This window comes from Chelonia mydas, chromosome 4, assembly GCF_015237465.2.
Source record: "Chelonia mydas isolate rCheMyd1 chromosome 4, rCheMyd1.pri.v2, whole genome shotgun sequence".
Lineage (NCBI taxonomy): Eukaryota > Metazoa > Chordata > Testudines > Cheloniidae > Chelonia > Chelonia mydas.
Window position 1 is genome coordinate 80,178,141 of NC_057852.1, and position 26,275 is coordinate 80,204,415.

At 41.8% G+C, this 26,275-nt stretch overlaps 1 protein-coding gene across 6 annotated transcripts in view; it reads right to left on the reverse strand.

The window, feature by feature from the left end:
* Positions 1-26,275, reverse strand: part of IRF2 (interferon regulatory factor 2) — a 64,583-nt gene that overhangs the window by 12,003 nt on the left and 26,305 nt on the right. For all 6 annotated transcript variants that reach the window (XM_007054465.4, XM_037897606.2, XM_037897604.2 and 3 more), the window contains 5 exons: positions 21,892-21,984; positions 14,346-14,445; positions 13,555-13,731; positions 10,274-10,320; positions 2,527-2,641 (listed from right to left, as the gene is read on the reverse strand). In XM_007054465.4, coding sequence (XP_007054527.1) covers positions 2,527-2,641; positions 10,274-10,320; positions 13,555-13,731; positions 14,346-14,445; positions 21,892-21,978 — 526 coding nt within the window. In that variant the 5' untranslated portion in view covers positions 21,979-21,984. The remainder of the gene's footprint in view (positions 1-2,526; positions 2,642-10,273; positions 10,321-13,554; positions 13,732-14,345; positions 14,446-21,891; positions 21,985-26,275) is intronic.

Consider the following 26,275-nt stretch of genomic DNA (forward strand, 5'->3'; position numbering starts at 1 on the left):
TATTTTAAGGAATAGGAATTGCCATACTGGATCTGATCAACAGTTCATGTAGTCTGGTCTTTTGTCTCTGACAGTGGCCAATACTGCATGCTTCAAAACAAGCTAAAAAGTAACCAAAACACATTTAGAAAATTACACTATATTGTAACAGGAGGGTTGCAGGGGAGACATTTCTTCTAGCCCCAAACTGGTGCCAAGATTGCACACTGATGTATGACAGATTTACTAATTCTTCTCAGAGATGACATAACTGCAGATGCTATTCTTATTAACAAAAGTGTTAAACAAGCATTTTTTCCCATTTAAATTAATTGCATATAGTTTTGTTCTGTAAAATGACAAGTAGCTAATCTGGAAACCACCCCAAACCAGTATTTTATGAAGCAATCCCAGCAAACATAACTTTAAACAGACATTGACTAGGCTCTTTAAAAGGAGCCTGATTTAGAATTCCTACCACTTTGCTCCCGATACTTACTTCCACTGTAAACAACATTCCTCCTGGTACTGCAGCAAGCTCTCAATAAGAGCAGAGAGGATGGAAAAAACATCCCATGTTCATTATCAGTGTGAAACCGCGGTGTTGTGCAATGCTGTCTTATTAAGAACACTGCCTTCATGGCCTTATCTTTCTCTTCAGTATCTGGAGAATTCTTACCCAACCCCGAGAGATAACTTCAGTGCACATCAGCAAAAATACTGGTAGCTTGGAAAAAATGCCATGGGCTTGGCCTCAGCTGCACCAGCTCCCTCTTTCCCTTCCTCTCCCCAGCACACACACGATGAATCTATTCTGCATTTTTTTTTTTGCTGTTTGTGTTGAAAAGATACTTGGAGTAGTAAATAAGGATTTTTCCCTGTTTAGTTCGGATAGACAGCACACAGCCTAGATAATTAAACTAGAAAGCACGCTCACACAAAAGGATGCTCTCAATTACAGACCAAATCCCAAATGTTTATTTGTGAAATAAAGATTACTCACATGAGTGAAGGGAGCAGGATTTGGCCCTAGGTATTCCTGCTATGAATGATGTATACTTAGGAACAATGGCAAAAATAAAGCCCTACAACATTTGGATTCGCTTCTGTTTGCCTGAGTAACTTTCCCTATTTTTATTATGGCACATAGACCAGACTGATAAATATTAGTGTCATCTACTGGTCTACTGAGAACCTCTTATCAATGCAGAGTGCATTTAACTTCCAGTGAAGTTAAATGGAAGTTGAAAGCACTCAGTACCTCACAGAATTGAGCTCTATAAGCCTAGTCCAAATCCATAGTCCATTGAAGTCAGTCTTTCTTTTGACTTAATTGGGATCAGGCTCAATATGCCCCCAAAAGGGTTTAAATTGTCCATTGTTTGACTTATAGTTTGCTAAATAAAGCAAAAATGTATAAAGTTTCTTCCCACTGGCTCCACATCAACCTTTGGGTATTTTAGATTTCAATTTGCACCTGGGTCTGACCTACTTGGGAAATATGTTTCACTACAGTGCTGGAATTCCTCCAAGGCTAATTTTAAGACCCTCTGTAATAGAAGGAGCAGAAACCTAAACATGCTCACAAAAACACAGTGCAATTAAATATACTGCTCCCTGGAGAGCAAAAGCACCCATAAATTTTCCATCCAGAAAAGTCTCTCAGTGAAAAAGCTTACAACTTAGCCTGCAAAATAAACGTGACATAAAACAAGTCATTGCAACTAAAACCTATCATCTTTGCAAAGAGAAAGTTAACATATTTGCAAACACTTCACCTTGTACAGAAAAAAAGACATTCCAGGCCAAGTGGTGATTGAATTTCATTTCACTGAAACAATAACTACAGTCAAAGAACTGTCAAAACATAACCTAACTTACATTGCTAAGAACTAGTTATTCACATTTTACTCTGTCAGCTAACTCCTAACGCACCAGTTTTCACTCATCTTCGCTGTTAACACTGTGATGTTAACAGAACATTCTGTTACTGAGGTGCTGGTTAAAATTATCTGGGTCACATCACATTTAACCCTTTAATATATATTTTTAAATTACCACCAAAATGGCAATCTGTCAAAAGCCCTTCAAGCCATCTTGGAATCATGAGAACTCTTTCAACTTCTACACCCCAATTTTACTACCCAGCGTGCACTGGATAAAATATCAACCTGTCTGTGGTTCTCTCTGGAGCTGATTAATGTCAGGAAGGGCCACCAAAGTGATGAGAAGTACTTTTTTTCCCCCCTCAGAAGATGAGCTTGTTGCTCCCAACCCCTGCTAGCTTTGGAGCAAGGGATTGAGCTAGAGACCTGAACTCACATCCTGGGTTTGTGGCAAACCTTTAGACCACAAACCTGATCTTGTGAACTATGTTTTATAAAACTTTGGCATACTCCAAAATGTAAAACACTGTTGCTAGGATCAGCTTCATGCAGTCATATGTGCTATTCTGACACCATCTATGTCATGAACTGGAGTTTAAAGTCTAAAGACACATGCGTACTGGTTTACCATATGTGAGAAGTACACACTGGAAGCACTTACCTACAATGTTCACAGTACTGTCAACTTCACTTTTTATAGTGGAGGGTAGGAAGCAGTCAGAAGAGACCTCAGTTATTCCATTAGTCACTGCGAAAGATGACTCAACTGGTTCTTGCTAGAATGAAAACAGTGGAGTTGTGTCAGATTTATTTTTGGTTTATTTTAGGAATCTTGACTTTATTTTCTATTCATCTCTTTGTGCCAAGATCACAACATATCAAATCAGTTTCTGCCTGTCACATACCCACTGCCCCCAGGTAGCAGCAGGATGAAGATCAATACTTAAGTTCTCCAAAAGGAGGCCAGAGATAACTACATTTCCATGCCTTCTTCATTTAAACTGAAGTTAAAAGTCACTCTTCACATTGACAGCGAGCCTCCAAAGAACAATCAATTAATATACTATTTGTTATAAAAGATTAACATTGGGGGTAATGAAGTTGACACACTGCCTTAAAACAGCGTTTTATTAAATATTTATCCTCACTGCTTTCCAAACATACTGAAGCACTGAATTCTTTCTGAAATAACGCCTGAAGTGTCTGTTCAGTAATTACTAAATTCTATCCTTAATTTTTCTTGATCACAAGAGTCCAAAACAAAACAAAGCATTTATACTAAATCAAACCTTCTAGATCTTGTCACAGCTGTTGCCATAGGGCAATTCTGTTGGGAAAACAACCACCCCTGTTCTATACACAATATACCTCTATGCATTAGCTGTATGTCTGCTGGGGAATCTATACAACTTTCCTTTGAATATACTGTAGAAGTTATTACAAAAACTTGGGAGTTCTTTAACAGGCCATCATTTTTTTAAAACAAGGGATTAACTGCAAGATCAGCCCTCCTCCCTGCTGGATACCTGACAAGGCCTACAAATCATACAGGATATAATCTGATTTTGGACTAACAATGCCAGGATTAATAGGAAGGGCCTGATTCAATTTTGCGCTGAAACTTGTGTGATCATTTACATCTGAGCAAACTGAGTGCAAAGTAGATGTAAAAATATACCATTCCAATTTGGTAGCATTTTATACTCACTTCGCATGGGTATAAAAGAACACACAAGGTGCAGGACAAAGGCGAATTGGGCTTCAAGTTTTCAGTTCCCAGCCATTCACTCTGGAAATCCAATAAATTTTATGATCATGGTGGCAGAGAGACTGTAGGGACAGTGTGATGTCCCTTTTCTCATGAGCTTGCTCTAACTGGATAGTTTTTGGCAGGCATAGCTGCAGTGCTACCAACCAAGTAGTTACCATTTTTGGTCCTGATTCTTGTTTACACCTCTCTTTACAACGGGGCTTAAAGTGAGTGAAAATATAATTTAGTCCCATCTGAAGGACCCTTTACTCTGCCAGAGCTGAGTAAAATGCCCTTAGCGTAAATGAGAAACAGGCCCTTTATATGTGATGTCAGTTGTGTCAGCCCCATAAATCAAAGCATCAGTGTCTTCAGTCCACAACTGGAAAGGATGAATTCTGATAACTTTCACTGGTCCATCATAAAGGATCCAGGGACAGCAAAGAAAGACTACAAAAAATTCTAGGTTACTTGGGCCATGACTCTCTTCTGACATGCACTGGTTTAATACCAGAACAATTCCACTGAATTCAGTGAAGTTACTCCTGATTTAAATGAGTGTAAGAGAATCAGGCACGCACACACACACAAACTTAGGAACTCTGGAGAAGATGAAGCATACGGGGCTGTTACCTGGGGATCAGTGGATTCTGTGGATGTGTCATTATGAGACAAATATTTTTACTTATATCCTGTATATAACATGTACTACTTGTACTCAGACCATCTCAAAGCTTGGCTACCTTGTTGTAAGCTGTTATAAATCTCTCTAAATTGATAACTTACTATGTGTGCATGTGAGAACACGCACCGGTGGGTTATAATCTATTGGTCTTGGGAATGTTTCCAGTGGGCTGTTTCTCTGCTACAGTTCCCATACGCTATACCTGACAAGCTATGAAACAAGTTATAAAACCACCATTTATTCTTACTACAGCAGGGCTGCAGCTGCTCCTACAGAAATCAATGGCAAAATTCTCATTGATTTCACTGAGGGCAGGATAGGGCCTACTATCTAAAAACCGAGTCAGATGGGCACAAGCAGGATGAATTTACATCCAGAGCTAAAGATCAAAATGGTCCCAAATTATCTGGGGACATGCACCAATTTTTTGTGATTTTTTTAAAATTCAGAATTGATTGTGGAAATCAAAGTGAAAAACAAATTTTCTCTTGTTAGCAGTGAATGCTGAATAAAGTACCATAAGTTGAAAAATGCTAAACAGGAAAAGTCTAAAAGATTGAGACAAATTCATCCCTACTGTCAATCGGGAAGTAAATGAGGGTTAATTTGGCCCATTGTTTGTTCAAATATATTAAAGAGCTTTTTAAAATGGATGTGACAGATATGGCAATTTCCTGAAATATCCTTGAAAACCCTTATTGAATTAATTATCTTTGGAGTTCACTGTATTAAAGGGAAAGGTTATGTATTATTGTGGGCCTGGATGATCAATCTACTTTATTGAACAATATGGCAGACAAGAACGATCTTTCGGGACAATACATGTGAAGTTCAATTCCTGGGAAATAGCTAGAGGGAGGTGAATGCAAATTCCTTCCCCCTACTTATACAAAAACCCAGCCTTCTGAAGCTACACAATCAGGAAGGGATCATGGTCTACTGTTTTCAGACTATCAAAGGCCACGCTATATATAAAAAAAACAGGCTAATTTGCCCAGTGTCCGTGTGCTTGTTCTGAGCTAAAGCAGTTATGAACTTGTAACCACAGAAAAAAATCCTTGCTGGGATCTGAAGGACTGACTCCTACCAAAGCCCTGCTGAAGAGAAAGGGGTGATTTCTGGTAAACTTATTAGCAAGTGTACAGGCTCTTTTATTGTTTTAATATGTTTTTTTCTGTAATGCTTCCACCTTAAGAATAAATGTGCTTGCTTAGAAAGGACTGCATGGTAACTTAAAACTGTGGGCAATTACCTGGTCATAGCCTCTGGAGACACAGTAAAACAGACACTGGCCTGTTTAGGCAGTCTGGCTTTCTTGGGATATCACAGTGTAGGCAGGGAACTGTGCAGCCTAGAAAACCCTCAGACAGGAGGGAGAGACACACAGGTCTCCACCCAGGACAGGGGATAGCTGGCAGCCGGAAGCCTAGAATGGGTGCCCTTGGTGGACCATGGAGGGGAAATACAGGTGCAGTTGCCCTGAACTGTGACAATTCTGCTCCCTCTCTCTGGGTCTCAAATTCTGCCTCGACTCAGCAAAAACTGATCCAAGCCAAAATCTTCAGAACAAACTGTGCAAGTGGTTACTATCAAAGTGGTACTTTTCTACAATAGCAGACGCTTTTCTGCCTATCACGTATTTGTAAAAGTCAGGTAGTAGTTTTCCAAAGGGACCCTAACATTGCAGCCACAAAACAAACATTTCCATGTTTGTACAATGCCTAGCATAAAGGGGCTACCAATACTGACGGGGCACCAGTGTACTATCAATATTAATACTAATAATCAGCAATAGAGAACACTGAAGTTAGAGCCAGATTCTTGGCCCTAAGTTCACTTTGCACTGCACCAGCACCTCATTGGTACAAAAAGGATCTTAAAGCCATTTCAAGGAAGCAGCTAGAGATTTTCAGCAGGGGTTTGTCAGGGGCAGGAATAGGAGGGGCATGCTGGGGGCAGGAAGGGAGCACACTGTGTCCCAGCTGGTATTTAGTCAGTGGAGCAATCCCTATGGGAATGCGGCAGACAGTGTAACTTGAAGCAGACTGAATTAGGTTGCTCTAAGTTACACGAGGGGCTGTTTCAGCCTTTGGCACTGTAGAACTATGGAGACAGAAAGGTGTCAGAGCTGGGGATCTAGGGCTGGATGCTCAAAAGGAATTAGGCATCTATGTCCCAGTTTTGGCTTCACTGTGATGCCTAACTCCTGACTAACCCCTGTAGATACCTAAACACACTCAAAGCCTACATTTTCAGGGTAAAAACTCCCTCAGCAACAATGTCTCTGCCTTTGGGCATTCACACTGTTGGCTCACCCTAGCTGTCTGGATGCCTACCTCCCAGCTGAGCCCCAGAGCAACTGTCAAACCAGGGGATACAGAGGTGTTGGGATGCTTAAATTGCACATGGGAGCTGACTGGTACGCATACTCAGAGGCTGCCTACCAGACCAGGTCCCAACCAAAACCCACTTGGAGGAGGAGCTCTGTGGTTAGAGCAGTTACCTGGGATGCAGAAGACCCAGCTTCAATTTCCCCCTTTTGCAAGGGGGAAGAGGGAGGATTTGAACCGGGGTCTCCTACCTCTCATGAGAGTGCTCTAGTCACTGCACTACGGGATATTCTGATGGGGGGGGGCTCACTCAGGCTCTCCTGCTGAAGCTGTTAGAATGTGGATAAATAATGAAACGGTGATTGGAGCAGGAGGCCCAATCTCATTGCCCAGTGGCTATTTAAGTATTTATTCACAGTCATTGGGCCAGAGAGAGAGAGCGAGAGAATGGCTCTACAGTCCAGCGGTTAGGGCACTCACCTGGGACATGGGAGACCCTGGGTCCATTCCCCCTACTCCAATTTCTCTTTCATTGTTTTCCACAGTTGGACAGATTCAGCAGGAGAGACCGAGGGAACCCCCCCCCATCAGAATATTCTTCTGAGAGGTAGGAGACCCCTGTTCAATTCCTCTCTCCCCCTCTGCCTGAGGGAGAAAATGACCCTGGGTTTTCCACATTCCAGGTGAGCGCTTTACCACAGGGCCAAAAGTTATAAGGTGAGCATCTGCAACAGAGATCAGCACCTCCTTGCATCCCTGTGCATCTATCTCTGTAAGAGGGGCCATGCTTAGTATTCAGTTCTGTTGCCAGCCTCTCCCATTGGCTAGCTTAGGTGTCTCCCTGCTTCACATACTGGCTTTTGAGAATACCATTCTAAGATGCCTATCTCTTCCTCCTCATTGTATAGGGAGCCTAGGTGTCTAACTCAGGCTTTTCAAATTGCAGCATTGTCCTTGTGATTTTCCGAGCATCTAAAAGTTATGCAGTGTGTCACAACACCTAACTCCTTTTGAGCACTCAGCTTCCAGTCCTTAGTCTTCTCCGCCTGTATAGTACAGACCACGGGATTATTTCAGGCACTTTAACAGGCATCAGGTCATGGAAAAGTTTCCCAGTAATCTTCATGAGAATGAAACACTGTTTTAAAGGTGAAGTGCAAAGCTTTCATTGGAAAAAAAAAAAAGAATCCAAATCAACAAAACACCTTTGTAGACTTGAAAATTATAAGTGTGTTTCAATTTTCAAACAACATTTTTGTAAATTAGTTCATCCTTTACCTATCTGGCAGGATCTGAGTTAAGGATCACTATTACTCCTGCAATAATCGATAGCATTCTAATAGTTGTTGAGTACAGAGACTGCAATCATTTTAAAACAAACGATCTAGAATTGGCACATGCACAGTTGTTGAAATAAACCAGAATACTCTGGTATAGCATCCTGGTTCCAGCTCATAGGGGCTGGTGAGTTCTAAGCTCATTGGTGTATGGGAGAGTGGCCTGGAAGCACGCACAAACGGCTTACACGTTCCAGTGTTACAGAATACAATATCCGGAAGATGCTGCTTCCAACACTGGGGGCCTACTCCTAAGAACACTTATTACCAGGCATAATGCCATGAGTAATAATCCCACTGACTTCACTTGAACTACTCTGGTAATGAGTGCTCAGAGGACTGGACCCATGTAAGTAGGAGAGGGGCAGTGTTTCTCATTAATAGATCCAGTGCTACCGCTTTTATTTATTTAATGTTTTGACTGTAAAGGAAGTGTGTGGGGGAGGGGTTAAGATAGTGTATAACTGCAGCCAATTAGCAAGCAGTTGGCCTTGAAGGACACCAGCTGCTGCTCCAATCAGACAGAGAAAGATATGAGTAGAGAATTGTTTCTTTGCTGGCAATTTACATCCCTCTGGCTGCTAATTATGATTGGTACTTATATTAAAATGAATACTGGTGACTATGTAATCTGGATACCAGGGTTAAATAGTGTTATCTTAAAACAATCTTAAAAATCAATAAAAATACAATAAAGTAATATCTTGAAATATTAAGTATACTTATGTATTAAATGAGACAAATGCCAGCACAGGTTTTGTTTGCCTCACCCCTCCATTGAAAACCATTGTCCAACTGTAATTTGATTCTGTGAGGAGAATTTTTCCCTGAATTTAATTTTAAGAAGGGTGCATTTCAAAAAGGGTCTTAGAGTTCACCCTCCATAAAATCCTTTCCATGCCCTTAAGGAGGGCCATGGCATGCAGAGCCTGCCAAGTGGAATAGCTCACACATATAGAAGAACTACAGTTTCTTCTCCTCAAAAATTTCAATTTAATTAGGGGAAATATAAGGCCAGACCCTGCCATATGTACTCAGGCAGAATTCCCACTGACTTCACAACAGCTGGGGCCAAATTCTCCTCTGGTGTAAGCAAACACAATTCCCACTGACCCCAGGGATAGCTGAACCTGCGAATGTCAGGCTTGAATTTGGTCTCTCTTTAATAGGGAGTGGCAGGAAATTCAGGGGTTGCTCATTACTGCACACTGCTACAACTCATACACTACAAAGGAGCTGCTACTGTGGCCACTGATTTCAATGAGAGCTTTGTCTGAGAACAGGTTGCAGGATTTGTCCCGTGTTCTGCTAATGCTTTGAGATGGTAAACTTTGTTTTCAGTTGTTTCTTCTGAACAAGATTTCTGATTTATTTCTGGCGTATGGCCCAGTACTGCTAACATTTACTCTGGAACATGCGTCAGAGTCTCTCTAATGACTTCAGTGGAACTACTCCAGCTAGGAAGCACAACACTTGCTAGTGAGGATTAGCAAGTTCAGGCCCACATACGTTTTGACAGGAGCTCTGCGGTCAGTTCCGGGATGTGCAAAGGAGTCATGAACACAGACTGCAACCCTATTAGAGCTACTGTTCTTACCTAAATACAAACTCATTTCCATCACAACAGCATCACAAATTAATTACACAGGGTATTGTTGTTGCCTATGACCATTCCCTATATAGTTATTTTATTTCTATCAACACAAACGTACATTTGCTAAATATATCCACAAGCTGCCTGTTTTCCAATATCCTGCTGCAACACAAACGCTAGTGCTACTCTGATCACATCAGCCACAGTTGCAACAAGCTTCATGTTAAAGAAATGCAATGTGTGCCATTCTAAAGACATAAGGTGAGAAACCACAGGCAAAGAAAGATGGCGGAATGGACTACAAGTGGCTCGGATATTATTTTAGCCCTGGTCTACACTGGCGGGGGGGCAAGGGGGGAGGGGACACCTAGGATACGCAACTTCAGTTATGCAAATAGCATAGCTGAAGTCGGCGTATCTTAGGTCAACTTACCTGGCCGTGAGGATGGCAGCGAGTTGACCGCTGCCGCTCCCCCATCGACTCCGCTTCTGCCTCTCGTGAGCTGGAGTTCTGGCATTGATGGGAGCGCATTTGGGGATAGATTTATTGCGTCTAGATGAGACTCGATAAATTGATCCCCAAAAGATCAGTCACTACCCGCCGATCCAGCAGGTAGTAAAGACCTGCCCTTAGAGTGGGTATAAGAAAAGTTATAACAGAATTATTGACAGAAGCTAGAGTGTCACTCACTGTGAAACAGCCAACTCTTACCTTTATTTGTTTGGATTTGTCATCCTTCTCAGTCTTTGGTTTCTTTCCTGGAGCAATGGAAGGAGGAAGGTTTGTTACAACCAGTTGTGAGATGAACAACCAATCAACACCCAGCTACCCCCGGCGGAAAAAAAAATACTAACTAGGAAATATCGTGAGGTGCCTCAAAACATCAGGACCTGGTAGGGATGGGAGGACACATTATGCTTAATTTTGAACACACTTCAGCACTGAAGGGCCAAAAAGTTCAGTTTGAATATTTTGGGTACATGCTCTGTTTTGGAAGGACCGTAAAAAAGGAGCATTGATGGGGCAGAGAGGAAAAAAAAAAATCCAGTGGAAAAACAGAAAAAATGGAACACAGAGAGGACAGATTGAAAAACAGGGACTGAAAAAAGGAGGAGCAGAGGGAAGAAAGCACACTCCTAATTAAAAATAAATACAGTCTATGCAAAAAGAAAAAGGAGTACTAGTGGCACCTTAGAGACTAACAAATTTGTTTGAGCATAAGCTTTCGTGAGCTACAGCTCACTTCATTGGACGATAAAGTGAGCTGTAGCTCACGAAACCTTATGCTCAAATAAATTTGTTAGTCTCTAAGGTGCCACTAGTCCTCCTTTTCTTTTTGCGAATACAGACTAACACGGCTGCTACTCTGAAAACAGTCTATGCAGTACACCATACATAGATCACCCACTGATTCAGCCTAGCTTGGAGGTGGAAGGCATTAAATGGCCCCGGGGTGCTGGAACAATTTGTATAGTGGGGCTGCTGACAGCCATGGAACCAAATTGTAAACCTTGTATGTGATGGAAACCACTTCAAGCCAGGGGATGCAGCAGCACCCCCAGCATCCCTAGTCCCAGCACCCGTGAATGGCTTTTCTTTTCTTAATATGCAGTACAAGGTTCCCTTTAGTTAGAAAAACATGTTTACTTGAACGCAATCACACTTGGAAAAAAAAGCACATTTCAATTAGGATGAGAATGGATTGTGAAATCACACTTGTTTTGAGAATCCAAATAGTTTACTATATTCACAAAACCTGGAACTCCATGAGATTCACCAATCTCTTGTACTGGGACACTGAGCATCGCTGTGAATTAAAAATCCTTGCAGCCAATTTATTTTGCCCCTACTTGTGCCTCAGTTTATTTAAGAGACAGAGCAGGAAGCTGGCAACACATTATGCAATTACAGAGAAGGCCCTGTGTATTCCAGAATCAGCCCTTATTGCAGCCCTGCACTCCAGAAACTCAGCTGTCATTTTGAAGACAAGTTATGTTTCTAGCCTTTATGGCTATGAAGAGAACCTTACAAATTTGAATGGAGTGTAACTCACTGCAGCAAGGTATGCCAGAGTCCATAAAATACATCAAAGGCAGGTGACACCCAGGAACTTTAAAACCAATTATCTGCTATGCCCAATCTGCCATACATAGCTCAGTCTAGTCCTTCCCCTGTAAGTGCCAGGTTCCCTGTCTTTCTCCTCCAGTCACACTCACCTTACCAAGTACAGCATCACCTCAGCCACTCCTTGCCTTTCAACCACCACTGGGAGTGTTTGGCTGCAGGTAGCATGAGAAATGGAAAAAGGGGGAGGGCTTGTGCTTGATAGTAGTGGAAGGAGTGTTTGGTGTGGGAATCTCTGATTGGGTGGAAAAGAAGAGAGGGGGAAGAGTGGCCAATAGGAGCTGTACGTGCCTAGTGGCATATAGGAGTAGAGGACTCAGGCACGGAACCTGCCATCTGGGGCAGGAACGGGGCTGAACGTGTAGGATGTGAAACAGACTGCAGAGGAGCACTAGGTCTAGCAGTTGTAGTTTCTGTTTTCTTTGAGATTCCTAACCACTATCTATTTATGAAGAAAACATAACTTAAAAAAACAACACAGAAAGAGGTATGTCCACACAGACCCTAGCTAATTTACACTCTGGATGTACCCTATTTCTGCCACCGAATCCAACCAAGAGTGGGTTTTTTTCCCACCCTAATTATCCAGCAGGCAGCAAGATGTCTGCCTCCTAATTCTGAATGAGTTCTGTTAACTATAATCATCTCTACTATTTCCCTGATCTCGTTCCATGAAAGGAGGATACCCTGATCAGACAGAAATCTCCCAGGAGGCCTAAAGAGAGAGCGGAGATGCCTCTATGCGATCTTCTCCCCTATGGACACATTATAGCGATTGGGCTATGGGAGCCTTTAGAAGGTGGAACCATGAGTGAGTAAAGGAAGGTGCCATTCTCCATGGCTTTCCCACCTCCTATAAGGTGGTAGATACCTGTGCCTAAGTTAATGCTTCTTGACTAATCCACATCTGCGCCTCTTTCAGAAAGAGTTTTTTGTACAGGCAGAAGGGGGGAGCGGGGGGAGGGAAGGATCTGCTACAAAGCACAGATCTCCAACGTATGCATGTATACCTGTTCCAGTGCTAAGTGCCACCCAATAGGACACTAAGGCTATGTCTTCACTACCCACCGGATCGGCGGGTAGTGATCGATCTGTCGGGAATCGATTTATCTCGTCTCGTCTAGACTCGATAAATTGATCCCTGAATCAATGCCTGTACTCCACCTCAGCAGGAGGATTAAGCGGAGTCGACGGGGGAGCCGCCACAGTCGACTTGCTGCCGTGAGGACGGCCAGGTAAGTTGAACTAAGATACTTCGACTTCAGCTACATGAATAGCATAGCTGAAGTTGTGTATCTTAGTTCGAAAACCGCCCCCCAGTGTAGCCTAGGCCTTAGTCAGACACTTGATAGGATGGGGAAAATGTCAATTTGTTTCTCTTGGGGAGTAGAAATGAAATGATTGTAACATTGTAGAAGTAGACAGGTTTTTCCCTTTAAAATGTAGCAAAAATCAGAACTTCCATGTCCCACCTTGACCATAACATGTTTCCTTGTTGCTCAAAATATGAAACAGACTAGATATCTGGGGTCAGAGCCGCAGCTGCTAATTGATATGGCCCCATTGTCTTCAATGAAGCTAAACCAATTTATATCAGACACTTGATCTTCAGACAGCACATCCTGTGTATCCTCCCTCTTTCCAAAAAAAGTATATTATCCCTTTAAATGAATGCAGTCTGTCTATTGTTCATGGAAAGTTCCTAGATTCAGAGGATATTTTGGATAAATACATGTGACTTCACAAAGCCAAGGTACAACGGCCATATTTTGCAGGTCTCAGATTCTGGAGTAGAAGTCTCCATCATCAAATTAATATCCAGCTAGGTACCTAACACTGATTTCATGTTCATGGGTCCCTTTGTCTACCTTTTTTGGAAGGCCTTTCGGATAAGGGTAGCATCCTGTAAACCCTGAAGGCATTGTTTCCTTTCTTTATACTTTTGTCTTTGACTTCTTCTATATCAGGCAAGGAGTTCATAGCACATCGGAAGTTTGCCTTCCATGTCTTTGGATCAGGTTTATCTACTCCTGGTTGAAATTTTCCTAACAAGCAAGAAAATAAAGAAAATTAGGCACATATTAAACATGTTTTCAAAGCCCAGGGAGAGCTAGTAGCACCATGAATTAGTGTCAGTGCACTCCTTTTGATTCTGGAGACAAGTTCAAACCACAGTTTAGGTTGCAAGACAAGGCTCATTTGGTGATCTCATTTTCATGCATATCTCTAGACTTTATGATTGGCAGCTTCTTCTCAAGAAAGGCTGGAATAGTATGGGTGCTGCAGATCAGATCAATGCTACAGTAGTGCGAGTAAGCTTTTACAGCACTTACCTTTATTATGCCTGGTTCAAACCTGTATTAAAATTTAAGAGCATAAGGGCTGTTGAGCCGTCTCTACTCCCACTGATTTTGAACCAATTTTGTTTCCATTTCGGTCAATGAAGTTTCACTGTTGTCTTCAATGGAAGCAAGTTACAGCCCCTCGATAAAGTTAGGAGAGTACCAAGGATGTTGCAAGAGGTACTCAGCATCTCACAGATTCAGGTCCTTAAATTCATTCACCGCATTTGCAAAAGCAAACAAAATTAAAGGGAAAATCTCCAGGAGACACACAAAGGCAAACAAAATCTGGTCCGCAGAAATGAGAGTTCCAGTACCTGTGTGAATTGCCCAATTTCTAAATAAAGGAGCATCTTTTTCAACATCCCACCCATGTCGTGCAGCGTGCATCCAGGGAATCTGAAAAATCTTCTTCTCCTGGAAAGAAAAACAAATAGGATATGTCAACACTGATTGACTCACAGATTTTCTGAGGACTTGAATCCACTCATTTAAAAACACATCTACAGTTCCAGCATCTGCAAGTGTTTCATTTGCTCCCTTACGGTCCAATCCTGCTATTGCTAAAGTCAATAGCAAAACATCCACTGGCCTCAGAGGGAGCAGCATAGAGCCCTAAATCTGTGAAACCTTCAGATGCCACTTTATGGACTAAAAACTGGGCAGGTTTCCAAGATGACACACATAACACATGCTGCACCACACATTTATAAATATTCAAATCAAGGCACTTTTGGCAGTGCAGAATTTTTTCTTTTTATGATTAGAAATTGGTATGAAGATAAACATACATAGGAGCAAAGCTAATGATGTTGTTGTTGAGGGTAGGGGGATGAGGGGCTTAACATTTAGCCTATGAGGCACCAGTATAGTGGGAGATGACGACATCTAAAATTGAGTGAGGCAAGCAAATCAGACACAATAACACAGTGAAACGTATAAGACTCCATCACAGCAGGAATCAAAGGTCATTAAGGAAGCAGGATGCAAAAGGTGAGGAACTAAGGATCATTTTAGTATCTCAATATAGAACAGAAGAATGTATTCTTTGTTTACTGCTCTGAAGGTTACATCTAAGAACATTGTGACCAGTGCATTATATGCACTTCTATGAAATAATCTAAAAAATAAACTGTAGCTCTTGTGTGTGCTCTTCTCTTCTTCTTTCAACACCACTTTTTTCCCTTCTCTATCTGGCTCTCCTCCTAGTCTACGTCCCATATGTATTCTCTCTCAGACTAATATTTCTATAAAAGTAAAGTTTTACTTTTTTTCCTTTTCTCATTTCTCACTGATTTTTTCTGATTCTGCCTTTTACTTCAGCTTCTGATTCCATTCAAACTTTTCTCTCTCATTTGTTAGGATCATATAGTTATGTTCATTTTTATTCTTCTAGTCTCATTTTTTTCTCTCTTCCCTTTAATTTGGTAAAATACGTTTGACATGTGATGTCCATTTCTCTCTCTCTCATCATTCTTCCCACTCATTCTCCATACATAGGCAATGTCCTTTCATTTATTCCCTTTGCCTTCTTATTTTCTCCCCTGCAAAACAGTGATCAGTCTGAAAAGAAGCTCTCCGCCTTCCCCAGCTATAACTGATCATATCTAGGGTGAAAGCTCTTTGCCCACCCCCACTGCGCTTGGGTCCAAAGCATCACTGCATCCAAACCCAGCAAGGACAGGCCCAAAGCCTTAATGCATGTCAGTAATATCAGTGCTCCCAACCAGCACCATCCTGGTAGGAAGCACAAACAGCACTGCAACATAAGACACAGCAGTAATGGTTCAAGTTAATGATTTAGCAATCCCTAGCTCCAGCTCAGTGCTGCCCTGAACCTTTTCTCCAAGCATATTCCCTGGGATAATACACAATCTGTGTGTCATGAACTAAGAGGAGTATCAAAGTGAGAGATGGTCATGCAGCAAGGGGGAATATAACAATCAACAAAGCAATACTGAAACCAAAAGAACAGATGGAGAACAAAACAAGGCAAAAACACTATAAAAGTTTGGGGCCAGATGTGTTTTCTAAACATCATTTCAAAATTGTTGTGAAAATTTATCAGCCCTAGCACAAAATTCCATCGCCTGCATTTAACTTAACAACAATGAAGATACTAATAATATATTTCTTGCTCGTTAACAAAATACTTGTCCCAGATGAATGAGTGGATTTTTGCAAGGCCGGTTTAAATATACAATTATCCTCTTCTTTTCTTTGCGTAATATTTACTGTGCACCTTGTACATTAATAAAAGATGGGTTTGAGCCTGAGAGATGTTTGAGCATGTTGAAGATGGCAGTAAGTACACTTTATGGAAGTGTCTTATACAATCTAACAGGGATGAAACAAATGGTGTACTACAGAAACTTAATATAAAAACCTAGAGAACTTGATTAACTTCTATAGAATTTACGAGAGCTCAGATTCATAGATTCATAGACTTTTAAGGCCGAAAGGGACCATTAGATCATCAAGTCTGCAAGGCTGCTGGAACAATTTGCATAGTGGGGGTGCTGAGAGCCATTGAACCAAACTATAAACTCTGTATATGATAGAAACCACTTCAAGCCTGTGGGTGCTGCCGCACCCTCAGCACCCCTAGTTCCAGCACCTACGCTAGTCTGACTTCCTGCATAACACAGGTCCTTACATTTCATGCAGTTACTCCTGCACTGCACCCAATAATTGTGTTTGATTAAAGTATATCTTCTAGAAAGGCATTCAGTCTTGAGCTAAAGACATCAAGAGATGATGGTTAATCACCGTCATTGTTGAAAAGGTTTGTCTTATTTCCAATTTGAATTCCTCTGACCATGTAGAGTGGCAAAACTACCTCCCTATTCCTGCTCACTACTCCCCTGTTTATACATCCGTGGATGGCATTAGCCCTTTGTGCCACATCATCTCACAGGGAGGTCATGTTGAGTTGCTTGTCTACTAGGACTAGAGCCCCTGGTTTTGAATAATTCAAAATGACATGACATGAAATGAAAATCAATGTATAAGAAAAACCAAAATACTCCCCTGAAGCAGCGGCTCCTGTCCTCAGGACTGGGCCCAGCTCCCTGCTCTGGGCATTGTAACCTAGCACGTGGGGTCGCAGCATCACTCAGTTTTGGTGAGTGGTGTTGCGACTTGGCACATGAGGTTGCAGCACGACTCAGGATTGGCCCAGCCACCTCGCTGTCATAATGGAGGCCCAGCTGGCCAAACCTGAGTAGCTCTGCCACCCCATACAGCCGGTTGCAATGCCTGGTGTGGGAAGGTCTGGGCCCAGCTCCACAGGACAGGAGCTTCTGCTGCAGGATGAGTGCAGGATGGGCTCGCTCTGCCACCTCTCATCAGGTCATGACGCAGAGAGTGAGGAACCAGGCCCAGCCTCACGTCTGTAGGAGCCGTCACTGCAGGGTGAGAGCAGGACAGGCTCGCTCTGCAACCCCCCTCCAAGTCTCACCACCCCCACTCCTCACAGTTAGGACCTGACCCCATCCAAAGCGCCTCCCACTTCCACACCACCACCCCCTCCCAGAGCAGCACCCAATCCTGCAAAGACCTCCGACCCTCGGGGCAAGACCCACTCTCCCACTCCCACAGAAGAAATGAAATAAAACAAAATCCTCCCCCGTCTACCCCCCCTCCCCCAAAAAATATAAAGAGCAAGTAGAATTTCACAGGGCTCTAACTCTGATCCCTGAATCCTTTCCACAGTCACTGCTTTGCAGGACACAGCCCCTAGGATACGGCCCGCATTCCTTGTTCCCAGGTGTCTAACTTTCCATTTGGCTCGTATCAATCAATACACATTTTGTTTGAACAGACCCAGCTACCTTACCAAACGATCCAGATTGCTCTGTTTGACTACTCTATCCTCCTCATTATTTTCCATATCATCAATCTTTGCGTCATCAGCAAAGTTTATGAGCAGTGATTTTACATTTACTTCCATTCTATAGGATGGTTCATAAAAGCCCTATAGGGATTGTCATGCTGACTAAGATCACTGGTCCATTTGTCCAGGATCTTGTTGCTAACAGCCGTCAGTACCTAATGCTTCAAACTTCAAAGGAAGGTGCAAGAAAACTTTTAGTTGTCAGTTATGTAACAGTCTGCCTGCAGGGGAAAGTTCTTCCTAACTCCAGTTGGTTTGTGGCCTGAAGCATAAGGATTAATATCATGTAAAATAAAAATCAATCCAATCCAATATAACCATAGATGGTCTCATTAGTCATAGAATCATCTAATCTTTTCTTGAAGCCTACTATACTCCTGACTACAGTGATATCAGTGGCCACAAGTTCCACATGTTAAATATGGGTTGGATACCGGAAATAACCCTTTTTCAATACGAAACATGTTTCTTTTCAGTTTCATTGAATGCCCTTGTGAACAGGTGGCTGCATCCATCTGTTCTAAAGCAAAATCCAGGACAGGACAGGAAGTGAAGAAATCAATGCTCCATGCACTTTTAAATGGAGAAGTTAGGTAAGTAAAATGTAACTACTTGAGATGCCATTTAGCCAACATAATATTGTTTATGAAAACTGACAATATTCCCCATGAAAGTGAACTATGAAAGTCCCAATACTGAACTTTTAAGGCTTTACATTTAATACAACTTAAAAGCTGTGTATTGTAATAGCAGGTATACTGTTTATTCTACCCAGATTCTTTTCTTTATCATGAACCACTGCAGAACTATGGTGAACAAAAACAGCACCTAAACCCCACAACTTCTACAATTGGCAAACCATAGCTTTAGTGTATAAACAAGCTGTGGGTGCAAATGATACCTTATCATTAAGGCTACAAGTCTGTCACAGATTCCGTGATTTTACGAGACCTCTTCAACTTCCTGAAAATTCCAATAATTCAGCCCCAGGCAGCGGGGCTGGGACTCTAGCCCCTCTATCATGGAGCTGGGACTTCTGTGATTTACTGTTTATTGCCTGTGTTCTGTCCATTATTTCTAATAAAAATACCCATGCCAAAATCTTTGCCTTACGAACCATAGATTACATGTGCTGCCTTGTTTATGGTCAGGATTTACACTTAAATATAGGAATTATTTTTGGTTTAAATGACTCATTGCTGGAGTGATCAGCTGCAATTAGAAACACTTTGAAGTGGATTCAGGAAGCCATTTCACATTGTAAGAAGCAACTATGAAGGTATGTGAATTTTCGGGGAAAGATCAGATGCCATATACAAGTATAAGACTGTAGGAACAGCCATATTGGATCAGACCAATGGTCCATCTAGCCCAGTATCCTGCCTTCTGACAGTGGCCAGTGCCAGGTGCTTCAGATGGAATGAACACAACAGGGAAATTTCGAGTGTTTAGGGACACCCGAAGCATGGGGTCACATCCCTGATCACCTTGGCTAATAGCGATTGATGGACCTATCCTGCACGAACTTAAGTAATTCTTTTTTGAACCCAGTTATTCTTTTGGCCTTCACAACATTCCCTGGCAATGAGTTCCACAGGTTGACTGTGCAATGTGTGAAGAAGTACTTCCTTTTATTTGTTTTAAACCTGCTGCCAACTAATTTCAACAGGTGATCCCTAGTTCTTGTGTTATGTGAAGGAGTAAATAATATTTTCCAAGTCACTTTCTCCATACCATGTATGATTTTATAGACCTCTATAGTTGTCTCTTTTCCAAGCTGAAAAGTCCCGTCTTTTTAATCTCTCCCTATATGGAAGCTGTTCCATACCCCTAATAATTTTTGTTGCCCTTGTCTGTACCTTTTCAAATTCCAATATATCTTTTTTGAGATGTGGTGACCAGAACTGAATGTAGTATTCAAGGTCTGAGCGTACCCTGAATTTATGTAGCAGCATTATGATATTTTGTATTATCGATCCCTTTCCTAATGGTTCCTAACATTGTTAGCTTTTTTGACTGCTGCTGCACATTGAGCAGATGTGTTCAGAGAACTATCTGCTATGACTCCAACTACTACTTTCTTGAGTGAGTAGTAACAGCTAATTTAAATCCAACATTGTGTGTGTATAATTGGGATTATTTTTTCTAGTGTGCGTCACTTTGCACTGAACATTGGTCATATGGCTGGTCTTTTAATCTGGTATTCTGCTCCTGGTAGCAGCCAATGTCTTCTGCTTTAAAAAAAAAAATCCAAATTCAAAATATTTTATTAGCACAACACGGCCTGGCCAGTTGGGTAATATGGTATAATGGAACAAAGAATACATTATGGCTCCTCTGCGCAAACAGCTTACACCCAGAAGCGCAAGGGCGGATAACCATTGTAACATCTTGATCTAGACAGAATAGTTGCAAATATTAAACAACCCAACAGTGTGCCTTACAGTCTACCTTGATGTGTTTATGGGCTCTGAATTCCCAGGATTGTCTGAACAAACACACTAAGGAGTCAACTGCTCACTGGAGAGGTCTTCTCAGTGCAGAGCAAACAAAGCAAATAGGGGTTTTTTTTTGGTGTATTAAAGTAGGGTGTGAAACAAAATATAGAAAATGCTACGATAGCACTCTGTTGAACAGTGGTATGCCTGCATCTGGAGTACTGTGCCCTGTATGGACAGCCTTGCTTTAAGAAAGATTCAGTGGAAAATGAACATTTCCAGAAATGGGCAATGAAGATGATCCAAGGTATGGAAGAAATGATATATGACTGACTACAGACAGCAAAGGAGAAGATTCAGTAGGGACCTGAATGTAGTATTCAAATTACAAAGGGAACTTTCAAAACTGATCAGTCCCTCCTTTTTACTGTGGTCCATAATACAAGAACTAGCACACTCAAGATTAGGAGGCAGCTAATTTGGGGACAGATAAAAGAAAATATTTATTTACCCAGCATAAAGTCACAGCATGTGAAATTCAATGCTGCAAGAGGTTATTGAGACAAAATATTATGGATGAATTTTAAAAAGTACCTGATAATTTTGTGACCGCTAGCATTTACAGTTATGTACGCTAAGATAAAAATAATAGAAGCTAAATATCATGCATCAGTTCAAAAGCAGATCACATAAGCAACAAGTTACTATTGGAAAAAGGGTACCAAACTAATTGGATCACTGTCTGACCTTGAATGGCAAATCCTACATTTCTATACATCAGAACATGGCTTAATAACATTTCCCATGCCTTTAAATGATAAATTAGCACACTATGGCTGAAAATAACTGACTCATGCTTTTATATGTGATAAATTAATATTTTCCTTAGTAAGAATACATGTGATTTTACTTGGGTTTTTTTAGGCCTTAGATTTATTTTGAACTTTTTAAAAATTAGCTCAAGAAAACCATTTGTTTGGTGTTCTGGGGCTTGATCCTATATTCTCTGAACATCTTAATCTCCCCCTGAGAGTTCTGGGTAAGTACAGAATGCTGATTGGGACTTATATGGGAAAAGACACCCATTACCCTTCTAAGTTCTACCATACAGCCTGCAGCAATGAAATCAGCTAAGTACCCATGCTCCAAGCAGGGATCAGCATATCAGCTCAAGGGTTAATGCAGAGTAGACTGTTACAGTTCAGAAGAGCATGCTGTTCAAGACCCACTGCAGCTGTTTGGCTCTGCACTTTGTTCCCAGCGTAAAGCAGTGGAGTTTCCATAGCACCTGCTCCCACAAAAGAAGGCAGAGGAAGAAAAATGGTTTTTAAAAGAGTCACTGATCTGATAAGCAAAAATAGCTCCTCAAATCCTGAACGCAGAGCTAGAAGAACAGGTTCAGCAAGAACAGCTCAACTCTGCCTATCCTCCTTGCTTTGCCTCACAGGAAGCCATGAGAATTAGATCTAAGCAACCACGCTTCAGACCCTGTGACAATTGATCTGTTTATCAAATACGTACAAATCTTACCTTATTTAGCCATTTTAACCCTGGTATTGTGTTTGAATTTATTTGGTCTTCCAGCCATGGACGCATCCGCATTCTTTCCACAGGCATCGTTACCTTTAGCAGAAGAAGATGAAGAAAACAAGGGACAGTGTTACAGTTACAGAACTGTGTCCTAGGGAGAAAAAAAGATTTTTCTTTCTTAGCGATAACAGGCAAATTTGAATTGTTTATTTTAGAAGCGTGTGAACACAGGGCTGGTAAACAGCCTCTGACTGACCGTCCTTGAGACTGATGTTCTGCTTGTCCACCCATCAGGTCCAGCACAGACAGCAAAAGTGAAGCTTTCCCAGGCCTCACCTTTGACCTTGTGGCGGTATCACCTCTAAACTGAACGAACAATTCAAACCCTTACCCAGTCAGTCCTCTGTCCCTCTGGGAGGGCTCTTTCTGTGGTATGGATACCTGTCCATCTGGAACTTGCTTGAGCCTCCCAATGTATTTTACAGTGTAATACAGCATACTCCCGATTATCCAACTAGCATGGGGGATATGGATTTCATTTGGATAACTGGAAGTTCAGATAATCAAGAGGGAAGGAGCCATTCAGCTGCGGGGTAGCCTCCCCCAGGAGAGGGGGCTCTTCCCCCACAGTCCTGGCTGGGGATGCCTGGTATACCCTGCTCACTCACTCCTGTGACAGCGGGATTGCGGAGGGCTTCCAGCGCTGCCGCAGGGCCAGTGACACCCGATCCCCGCAGGCGCAAGGTGCAGGGGAAGGCTGCGATCTCGACAGGACAGAGCAGAGACATCTGGCCAGGACTCTGTTCTGTCCTGCCAGGACCACAGCCTTCCCTGTACTTTGTGCTTGCAGGGATGAGATGTCACCAGCCTTGCAGCCACACCGGTGCCATTAAGCAGCAGGGTGGAGTCCTCCACTGCTAGTCTCTGCTCTATTATCCAAACCTCTGCATTATCCAAATCCTTCCCTTGTCCCCCTGCATGAGATACATGCTGCAGAGAGCATGCGTCTCAAGTATCTCATGACGGAGGACAAGGAAGAGATTTGAATAATAGGGTTTTGGATAAATGGGAGTATACTGTAATTCACTGGGCAACCATCTGGTAGCAATTGTCACTCTACCTGAGGGCAAGCTGGGTCTTCCTGTCCCATTACCAACCCCTTGAGCCATCTAGTCCCTGATTTCTTTAGCAACTATTTTACAGTTTACAATACATAGGAATCAGTGCTCTTCAAGCCTCTTGCCTGTATCTCAGTGTAGCTAGTTTAGACCCAAACTTGCTTCTCTCACACACCACACAAACTTGATGTTGTTTCATTGTTTGTACCTGTAAATTATTCACACCGGAGTACAAAGTCTTGAACCTGCTAAAGAAAACTTTAACTTGTCCCAGGCATTTCTAAGGTGCCAATGACCATGAGATCTAGATACTAGATATAGATTTAAGAGTCACAGTAAAACTGTTGAGGAGCCTGCAATCAATCACTTCCATGTTCAAAGACTTTTACTTTGGGTTTTTCACCCCAAATTCCTCTTGTTTCTCTGTTTGTTCTTTATGTCAAAAGGGAAAGAACTTTGCATTACTTCCAGCTTCCCCACTCTGCAATTGTTCTGTACTTCACCACACTTTTAAAGGGGCCAGAGCCATATATTTGAAAGTGGATAGCAATGAGATTAGTGTAAATGGGTTTGTTCTTTTTCCGATGGGATTACAAATATCAGGCTGACTCACAATTAAGGTTTCCTCTCACTGCCCAAAGGAGATATGTTTAAAATCTGAGGGCAAAATATGGCTCTTTAAAATGTTTAGCAAACAGAAAGGCAAAATTTTAACAAGCATGATCACCATAAGCTCTTAGCAAACATACTGCCTCGTGCTATTATCTTGGAAAGGCTGTGTAGAGCAAGCCACAAAATGTTTCAACTTCAGCCTTCTTTACAGTCACTAACTAAAATGACTAAGAACTTCAAAATAACATAGAAAATTATTAACAGCTTAGCCCCATCACCTTCAGATATGAAAAAAACAACCAAATCTCCAGAAACTGACCATAGCTGAATCCATGTACAAAGTTTCAGTCTCTGTGTCAGAGGCCTGCCAACAAAGCTGTCACGTGAGTCACAGCAAAGCAGGCTTGCTTGCTTACATGGTAAGGTGTTTTGAGAAATGTCTGCAGAACAGGAACCGTATCTATGAGTTCATGTAGAATTCAGACCCAGGAAACAAAGCTGTCATGTGAGTCAGCAAAGCAGGCTTGCTTGCTTACATGGTAAGGTGTTTTGAAAAATGTCTGCAGAACAGGAACCGTATCTATGAGTTCATGTAGAATTCAGATCCATGAAACAGTATGTACGTATCTTAAGCTGTGCTCAGGGCTGATTCACTGAATCCTCTGTGACAGAAATGACAGAACTGTTTGGACTGAACCCTAAATGCAGTATCTAGCTTTCCCGCAAGTCAACTGCATGTTTTGTTCATACATCAGGGACAAGATGCAGCCCAGGAGAGCCTTAAAAGTCGCCCCCTTACAGACACCATCTCCTCAAAACTGCAGCAGAACAAAAGTTGAGCAACTGAAAATTTCTGTTGCTGGTGAACTCAACCAACCGCATTTTCTATTAATCTGTCAAGGAACATACAAGCACAAGCAAATATTGTGGTTGGGTGCATTTCTTCATGTAAACTATGTAAATATATCCTGGCAAGGTGCAATGCAGCCCTCACTGTTCCAAGCGCGGGCACTGAAGCTCAGCAAGAGGACATATTGTATTTATTTGTGTAGAAGCCAAAATATCCAGGACAAAAATTGCAGGCCTACTTTTGGGGAACTAATTAGTTAAGAGGCAAAGAGGAGGGAGCCCATCAGCATCTTCAAGGGAGCAGCAGCTAATTTAACTTGAAGTGCCCAGCCCTCAGCCTGGTAATACAGTGAGCTCCACCTTGGGTCCAGCCAGGAGAAGAGATGCAGCTGCCAACACCACTGCTCAAGAGAAGCTGGTCTTGTGTGGGGTGGAAGTACAGAGTTGTGTGGCTCTCTCTTTTCTCCCATGGAGACGGATGCCCCCAGAGGGGTCTCCCTGCTTTTCCTCTGCAGGTGCAGTGCTCTCTTCTCTTCTCCAGACTAGGGATCTTCCAAGGCAGAACTCTATCTGCTGTTGGTAGCATATATCAAGTGTATTAGGCCACACCCATTCAGTCTGATCAAAGGTCTTTAGGAGAGAGGGTTTAAGGCCTATTTATTTCAAAACAAAAACCAAAATACCAAAACCCTCTAAATAATGTCCAGTTGGAGGAGATTGTGGGCACTGTCTGGGATACGCTTCCACAGAGGAGCAAGCAAAGCCACTATTAAAGTTCTGTTAAACAAAGTATATACGAGCCCAGGCAATGCTCCTCAGAGGCAATGTTCAGAGTTCTGCTATAGAAAACAAAGCTGTAACATTTTCAGAAACATCTCCAGGCAGTTCTTTCTCAGAATGAGAACACTGACCACACCTGATATGACAGAATATTGTGGTTTCTAAAATAGCTGCAAGTCCACCATTCCTTTACACAAAAGTACAGTATTAACACAGGATTAATTTAGCTCAGGTAACAAATAATTTAAAAATAGAAAAATTACACTAAGGCATTGGTACTGGTGCATAGTTAGAGTGGAAAACAAAATCAGGAAATGTAAAAGTTAAGTTTCTACTGTAATGTTAACTTGGCCATAAAATGTCATTTTGTGTTCTATTTTTCTTGTTAAATGTATAGGTTTGAAATAATTCTGTTTATGTTGTTATGTGCATACCATAAAATATACAGGATGTGCAACTCAGCTAAATTAACAATGCAGTAAAAAACTTGATCTTAACCAGTAAGTAATTAATCTATAGTAGGAATTTGTGGAAAATCCCGAATATAAATTCTGTATCCCAGAAATTATAGAACACTAGACGTATCCTCCTCTTCCAACAGATAACTCTCTTTGTGATGACAAAGTAAGATCATGGCATCTCATGGAGGGAGACAGGGTGTTTTTAGAGAAGGGTCCATAACTCTGCAATTTGCTTCCCTCATAAGTGCCGGAGCCTGTATTTGGGGGCCTTCAGTTCACGCTGCAAAGCTTCATCTTTTCTCCAAGATTCTCTCTGTATGTTTGTTTTATTACTTTTTTCTTTTTTTCTTTTTTTGTGTACATGTGCCTAGAGGTTCCGATGGGAGTGCTTTAAAAAAAGAATGGGAAAGCCACTTTGTGCCATTTAGGTAATTAAAGCATGCAAAGAACTTTGAAATCCTCCAATGAAAATAGCATAGAAGTGGGAAGTACTATTGCCTGTCATATAACTCCAGCCTGGACTCACCTCTCATTGGAATATATCAATTTCAAAACAAACAAATG